Consider the following 8,466-nt stretch of genomic DNA (forward strand, 5'->3'; position numbering starts at 1 on the left):
TGCTGTCCAGTGTTTCAGCGATTGGCTCAGATTTTGCTATGCAGAACTATAAATGCTCACACTGGCACTACAGCACAGCTATATTGACACAGAACTATCATTTAACTCAGGTGATAATCTGCATTTGACTGCCCCAAGGTGAAAAAGTAAGTGAATAGTTTAACACTGTTATAATGGCATGGATGTAGTAAGTGCATATAGCCAGCTGTCAGATATGAACAAATCATCTCTACATTAACTGTTTCACTGATGAGGAAAATTAATTTAGGGAATTGGAGGACAAACAGACATTTTATTCACAGCCTGCAAGGTTTCAGATCCCCGCGAAATAGTTATTTGAGAACTGTCAAGTCTCAACCTTGGGATGACTCAAATAAATGTAAAATGTAGGTCACATGACAAGAAAATTAACATCTGCCCTCACGTTTATGAAGTGCTGATCATGGTGTGATTCCAAATGCCAGAAGTGAAGTAGGTGGACCGCTGGTAACTTACATCACTCAGTCATTAAAAAACAACAAAAAAATAAAAACAGGAGAGACTCCTGCCACGGTGTTTCCTCGCTGAACTCAACTTACATCTTCAGAGCCGTTTAATGAATTAAGACGTCCTTAAAGATGGTGAGCAGAGATAGATTCCTGGGTTTTTAACTGGAGGACAGAGGAGCAAGGAGTCAAGGATACACAAAACAAGGGATTAGAATCGGCTTCTTGTAGGAGAAGGGAATCTTTCTCTCTGCCTCTGTCCAGCGCTGCAAGTGGCCAGCGACAAAGCCTGATCATTAGGAGACACCTAGAAGCTGAAACACACACTACAACTACTTATTTGTTTGTTTGTTTGTTTGATATATAGGCCACAGACCTAGAGAGAAAACACACACAGACTGTTAAATTACTAAAACATTACTTTGAAAATAATTACTATCATCAGAAATTCAGTAACAGTTTCACATGACATTTTTAATTCGCAGACGCCAATTTTGAAACCCATCCAACTCCTGTATCATTTAGTTGAGGTCAGAGACCCAGCTGCCTGCCCTTCCACTTCCTTGACATCTGGTCAGCATTCTCACCAGTCAACAGAATCTGTCTCAGTCACAACAAACTGTCATCAATTAGCTGGAATGAAAAATAGTGTGGCTTTGGCGATGATTTGTTGAGTTGAGGGATCCAGTACATTCATAGTTCACAAACCAATCTCTGCATGGTTGGAATCCAATACATCCATAGCTCTCAAACCATTTTCTGCATAGCTCTCAAGTTGCATTCACATGTTCTGAATCAGAGGGAAGTTACTCATAAGAACAATCTTATACACTTCCATGAAGTGGTATCTACAGTTATGTACAAATTCAATAAAAGTTAATTATCTTGGGGGCCACCAGATAGGGCAGGCTTAAAAATAGAGACATGCACATAAAAACCACCCAACAGTGGAAACAGAAATAAAACATCACAAGACCACCTAGGGTTTAGCTGTCATAACAGCTTCTTGGCTTCTCATCAACACACTAGTTTGGAGATTTGACGCTTGTATATGCCATGTAGTGTTTCTGTTTTATTTATTTTATTTTTTAAGAACAGTAAAGGCCGTCCACTCATCATTTTAAGCTTGCCACTTAGGCCCACTTTGGCCCAGGTGCCATGCTTTTTGTGAATTATTCTAGGCGTTCATGTTCAAATCTGCATGTATAAACCCTTTGTACTTTGAAACTATCTTTTCTGCAGCTCTTTTTTTAGTGCAGTTTCGTAGAATGCCTTTTCCATTTACATTTTTTTTTTTCTCCGATTTAAATTGGTCGTGGAAGTTTTTCGGCGCGAGTAGATTTATAACAAGGTCTTGGGTTTCTTGAGATGGTTAAGTGAATTCATTTGCCAGCATTGAAACTGATATTGTTGTTGAAGTTCTTTGTTGAAAGGGGGATAACTGAAGCACTAATGCCACCAAAGTGAAAGAAATTTAGGCATTGCAAAACAAAGTTAGGCATAGCCAATATTATACAAGCTGGTAAGTTTTAACTGTGAGCTGTTAACCTGTTGGATTTGTACCATTATTTTTCCCATTGTTTTTTAAAATGTGATAATGCTCCACTGGTTCTTGTGTTTGTGTTTTTTTTGTTTGTTTGTTTGCTTGTTTTTTTGTTTTTTTTGGTAGTTGATAGAATGACTTTGTATTTTAATGAGGAGACACAAGAAATGAGCATTGCTAGATGTCACCTGCTGATGTCACATGCTAATTTTGCATATCAGTATACGTGCAGCAGCCTCAGCAGAAGGAAGGGCTCTGCTGTCTATGGAAGCAATCATCAAATGTGTGTGGGTTACACAAGCAAGCAATGCAGCTGTACATGCTTCTGCATCAGTATCGATTTATTACCATGTGCTTTTTTGGAGTCAGCACATTAACATTGTCCCCCATCCAGAAAAGTAGTGAAAATTCGATGTTGCTTTCAAGAAATAAATTCACCAGGGAGGTCTGAAAAGTTGCTACATCTAGTTGGCAACAGTGGCGGCTGCTGGGTACAATTAGCCAGCCTGTTGTCATCACATTTATGCCACCCTGTGGTGGTGTTGTCACTACTGCGTCAAATTGGTATTTGAATTAACAAAGAGTGAAAATCCAAGGCACACTCCTTTACTTACAAAATAGAAGCATTTTCTTAAGAAGGAGGTGCATGGCAAGAATTAGAGCACATCAACATATTGTAGCACACAGGCTTTCCTCAGGGTGCTCAGAGCATACGGAGACAGGTGTAACTGATTTAAAAACTAATTGCGCCACTGCTGGGTAATGGTCACACGTTCACAGGGAGGTGAGAGAGATGGAAGGGAAAAATGTATTCATGCAAGTATTTAAGTACAAATGAATATTGTATTCACAAGTTAACTAGCGGGATAAACGTAAACATTTAACAACTCACTGAAGAACCTGTTTCAGTGTCTAACACCTGTCTTTGAAAATGATTATGAGACAATTTATGCTTGATTAATTACTCATAACTTGTATGTGGAAGATAGATATCAAGTGTAATTCCATTGATTTCTAATTCTTTTTTTCTTACCTCTGTTTCATCTCTGTAATTTAATATTCTTGGCCCACTAATTTTCCCACCCAAATCAAGCATTCATTTTGTTTGAAATAAAGCTGTCAAACTTTTGTTTAGCTTTAACCATAACAACAAGTTGAATAAACAGTGTTTTAAACAACTCCAGCAGCACAGCTAATTAAAAACAATATTGTACTACTCTGCTAGTTTTCACATGTTTAGTAACCAGACTGTTGGAAAGTAGAGAGGAAGACAGAGTCGGGAGACGAGAGAGAAAACTCTGGTGGGATTCAGTTCTGCGCCAGTGGAGGAACACAAGTAGTTCCAGAGTCGAGGGACTTAACTGCTCAACTCTCACTGGGCGTGTTGTGGAGTTTTAGACCCAGACCTTTATACCCAGAAGAGACAGGATTGGATGGGTTTGGGTCAGATTAAGGTGAATTTTTCACTTAATTGCCCAGGTTTGGCTTGGCTTGGGGACAAAAACACTGTTATTTTCAATTAATCATTAGCACATTATTATTAGTTTTGGCTTTAGATAGGCTTGGACTCCTAAAAAGCTGGATTTGGTTCAGGTTCCAAAAGAGATTTTTCAGTCAGGTTCAGGCTCAAATTTCCAGGGCTGAATCAAGCTCTGACAGTTTGGTTCTGTGTGATCCAAAAACGTCGTGGTTTGCAGCAGCTTTCACTGCACCCAGGATAGGAAAATACCTTTTCTGTCTTCAGCCCAAAGTGGCTGGTGCATCTCAAAATATGCCCACCTCTCTCACTAGTTCACCAGCCAGCTGCATTTTACAGCAGAATTTGACATCCAAACAACTGTTTGTTACCTGACAAAGCAGCTAGTAGGTTCAACAAACCAGCCAGCGCGAAAATTGACCCAAATTTGACTGGAAGCTGGTGTTAATTTCTCCCCTTGACTGTGTCTGTGGTATGTTGATGATGTGTATGGCCTGTTTGTTGAGGCTGGATGCTATGTAATTGCTGTGGTATGCACTAATGCGGCCATGTTCAGCACCCCCACCCCCCCATCCCCAGCCGGTAGAAGTATGAAGTCGTGTTTGCCGAGACATGCTGCAAACAGCCGCACAGCGCTGGCTACACACACACACACACACACACACACACACACACACACACACACACACACACGCTTTTATAGAGAATCTCTCCTCAGTCTCCTCTTTATCTTTTTCCCTCTCATTCCGGTGGTTCTGACTGCTCTCATGTCTTGACTCCAATGGCTACAGGCGATTCCAGACATAAGTTATTGCATAGGCTGACATTAATTTTACTTCCCCACCCGCTCCACTTTCCTGCAAATCCTGTTTCTACAAATTGAAGCTTGAACTCCAGAACCTGAATGCCACTTGTTCAAATCAGAAATTGTTGATATGCTTCCACATTTTGTCTCTTTTTTTTTTTTCTCTGGGAATTATTTATTCTAAACAATACATATGGCTTATTGGAAAATTAAAGGTTTTATGCTTTTATACAACATTCAGTATATTAAGTAATGAATCTTTTCTCTTAGATGGATCCTGAATACAGGGTTACCAAGTTCCTGAGTCTACTTAAAGATGAAGGAGCGTAAGTATTGTACTTTTGTCTCCTTTAATCAAGACATTGTCATGAGTGATGCTCCATACACACACAGCAGCATCGCATGTGGACACATCTGTCATTGCACGTCGCCTCCAATCAACACGAACATTTACATTTTGTGCATTGGATGAAATACGATTTATATTTTCGCTCTTTTATTCTCCACAGACTGGGTTCTGATAAGTTTGTGGCAATCTAGACTCCCAGTGGAGCCACATAGTCAAACACAGGCATCCTGTCACGGTAAGACTGCATCAAGCTTCACTCGCATTGTTGCTCGCATTGGTAATCATTTAAATACCTTAAATACCAGTTGACTATCAAAATAAAATGACCAAATTTGTCATGTTTGAAGAAAGACTCCCATCAAAATGCAACAAAGTGCAACTGTCAACGCTAAATGTGCAATAAAAATGTGTAAATTGGAAATTGGAGTTTGAGATATTGTGCATACCACATTTATATCTGACAACTTGTGACACTCTTTAACAGAGCTGCTGTTATAGCCTGAAGACATGCTGTAATTGTACCTTTACTCCATACTGAAATGGATTTTTATAGGACAGTAGACATGCGTTTTAGATGCTTGCGCGTGTGTGTGTGTGTGTGTGTGTGTGTGTGTGTGTGTGTGTGTGTGTGTGTGTGTGTGTGTGTGTGTGTGTGTGTGTGTGTTTAATCATCCTTAATGTCCTTAGCATTAAATGTATCTACCTACAAGACACCGCCTAATCGGGAAATTCCATACATACTGTACTGACTTTAAATTGTTCATATATATCTTAAAGCTTCATTCCAAATTTAATGCAATCCTAATGATTCTGTGGAGTATTTGCAAAGATTTTTTTGTGTTCCATACATCACAATTGCTGTTCCTCTTTTTTTTTTTTTTTTTTTTTTTTTTACAGCCTTCATTTTTATGCTTTAATTTTGAATGTCAAATTGTCCAATTTGCATTACTGCTCTAGATATTTGTGCCTGTCTGGAGCTTCTGTGCTGCTGGAGAGGTATTTTGAGGGCACGGCTTGCTAAACCGTACACACAAGTTTGAAAATGGAGAATAGAAATTGCAAAACTGTGCACACGATTTACTCCAGCACATGGGCACAGGGTTTGAACTCCACAGTATGGATTGTTACATTGTGGATAGGGGTTACAGAACTGAGGGTGTGAATTTCCACTGTGATGTTTCATTTTCCATCCAGTGGCACCCCAGGGGCTCCATAATCACATAAAACAATAAAAAAAAGAAAGAAACACAGTCGGGAGGACAGGCAGCTCCATCTGATGAAAAAACAAAAACTTCAACAGCTTCTCAACTTGCAGAGAGAGCTTTGCCGCTCGTCACAGCCCCAGAGACTTATGGTATAGTTAGCACACCGTATGCTTCAAAATAGGTCGGCTAGACAGGTGCTCTCTCGTGGCAGCATGTCTCCTTTGCCTGACTGACTTCTCTCACTTTTGTCTTCTTTACTCAGTTGCTGAGGAGCGGAAGCCTGCAAGCAGCTGGCAGGAAAAAGCGAGCGAGAGATACTTTCCATCTCTCCTTACATCCCATCCATCCCTGAAGCTCTTGGTTTGCTTCTCCGTACCGCAGGTTTCTGCGGCAGTGCCCATCCAAACAACCTCCCCCTCCTTTTCAGCACTATGTGGACAAGTGTAAAATAAGAGAAAAAGTACTGTTTATGTTGTAATCTATACGTGCTATTCCTAGCACTCCATGCGTTTTTATGTATAAAAACACGGGCAGAAAAAGCTGCATTTCTAGGTGCAGATGAGTCACGGCAAGTAAATGTGCATGCAGGAGCATTTATTATAAAACTGTATGTTTATATATTTGTGTGCATAGATTCTTACTATGATCATTCCAAGACCTGGTGGTTTGTGACTTAAAGATCTACTCACATTGGTCTTACAACATATATGTGCTTGTTCATGTTTGACCATACTTTTATGAATAAATTAATTGTATTACTAATGATAACGATGGTAGCGTATTAAACAAGTGATCAAATAAATGATCACAATGTTTTTTAGAATGGAAGCCACCGCTGTTGAAATTGATTTTGTGTATACTTTCTGTGGAGGATGTCTGCAGCCCTCTGTTGTGCCTTTGCATGCGTGCTGAGTGTCCTGTGTGTTGGCACAGAGGAGGAGCAGAGATTAGACACTACAGCCACTCATATCGTCCAGAAGTCTCCTCTGTGTTTGCTCGAGAGGATCTCAGGCTGACAAAAAAGTGGTGCTTTTCTGATTTCAGACTGGTCTCCATCTAATCACCACATACCACAGTCCACTGAATTTTAAACAATTTTAAAATGTCTCAGGGAAGTTTAAACAATCACAAGGGAAGGGAAGCCTGATTTTCTGTGATTGAAAACTTACCTGACACTTAATTCTCCTTTTTTGCCAAATACCAACCACGATTCTCCAAGCATGTTAAAATGTTATTTGAAAATTCATTAAGCCAAGTTTATCGGATCCAGTTTTGTAATCAATGATTCTAGATCAGACTGTTTGAAGAAGCTTTGTGCTTACCTGCACAGATGAGCTAAAAATAATGTAGGCAACATGTCAAAAAATTCCCTGTATTCTTTTCAGTTTCACCCATCGTAAATAAGAGCTTATGCAGTTTATGCAGTATGGGTTTACCTGTCAATGTCCCTGCTACTTTGTGGTTACCGGTGAATCCTCCCTCTCTGTCTCTGTGTTGTGCAATCACTGTACACCTGAACAGGAAAACACTGTATGCCAACTGTTTACCAAGTAGCTACTCTACTGGCTTGCTCGCTGTCTGTGCAAATGATCTCCTCTTGGATGCAGATGTCTTGATTGAGTCCTGCAAGGTTGTGACCCCACAGTGCTACTCACCTGAAGTACCAGGGATGTTGATGTTTTCCCCATGTCGGCAGCACCTCTCCCCCAGCATGTGAGCATGCTTTAACACTGCTGTTTCTGCAGCCAGCAGGGCAGCAGCTGGGCTATTTCCACATTAATGAGTCGACACTGGTGTCGATGTACAGAGTGGATATGTATCTCAGAGTTGGGATCAGCTCACATTGAGTTCAGTCAATTTAAATTTACATGATCAGTTAATTTTATAGTACAATACAAATTAATGAAAAATTGACACATTTGAATTTCAATATGGAAAACAAAAAATAAATTGTTTCACCGACTGACTCAAAAGTGACTTCACCTCTATGATCTGTATATCTACCAGCTTTTTGTTGTACTGTACATTTTTTGCAGTGACCATTGCACTTTTGTCACTGATCTATTTGTAATGAAGAGTCATGGGTTGCTGTTGACCTCTTTTGTTAAACAAGTTGAAAGTGTATTGTTGAAAATAAACGTGGACAAGAGAAAAGTATGTATCCTGTTCCTTTTGCTTGGTGAAGACCGTGACAACATCCTGAGTTGCATGCATGAACTTTCAGGGCAACATCAACTGGCAACTCTACATTTCCTCCTGATCTTAAAGCGAGAACATCTATTTGTGTCCCACATGGCATTTATATAAGTGGTTTCATTACCTACTGTTCATCGCTGCAACCTTTAAATGTAACTATTTTGCAAGCAAATGTCTTGAGTTTGCCGATAACGTTGATAATATTCCATACTAAGCCTTGGTCTCATGCCCGCAATGCTTAAATAAGTGTCACCTTTTTGAAAGCTCATATACATGGACTGTGTATGTATGTGACATTAACTATGGGTGTGGTTAATGTATCTAGGGACGATGGAGACATTTTAATAAGGTTGTATGTAATCATACTATTTATTATGCAAGGAGCGCTTTCTATCACAGTTTGGAA

At 39.8% G+C, this 8,466-nt stretch overlaps 1 protein-coding gene across 1 annotated transcript in view; it reads left to right on the forward strand.

Annotated features, from left to right (window-relative positions):
* The window catches only part of LOC115377863 (vesicle-fusing ATPase-like), a 34,733-nt gene extending 26,712 nt beyond the window's left edge, over positions 1 to 8,021 (forward strand). The window contains exons 20-22 of the mRNA XM_030077923.1: positions 4,581 to 4,636; positions 4,820 to 4,894; positions 6,127 to 8,021. Coding sequence (XP_029933783.1) covers positions 4,581 to 4,636; positions 4,820 to 4,850 — 87 coding nt within the window. The 3' untranslated portion in view covers positions 4,851 to 4,894; positions 6,127 to 8,021. The remainder of the gene's footprint in view (positions 1 to 4,580; positions 4,637 to 4,819; positions 4,895 to 6,126) is intronic.
* The last annotated feature ends 445 nt before the right edge of the window (positions 8,022 to 8,466 follow it).

This window comes from Myripristis murdjan, chromosome 19, assembly GCF_902150065.1.
Source record: "Myripristis murdjan chromosome 19, fMyrMur1.1, whole genome shotgun sequence".
Lineage (NCBI taxonomy): Eukaryota > Metazoa > Chordata > Actinopteri > Holocentriformes > Holocentridae > Myripristis > Myripristis murdjan.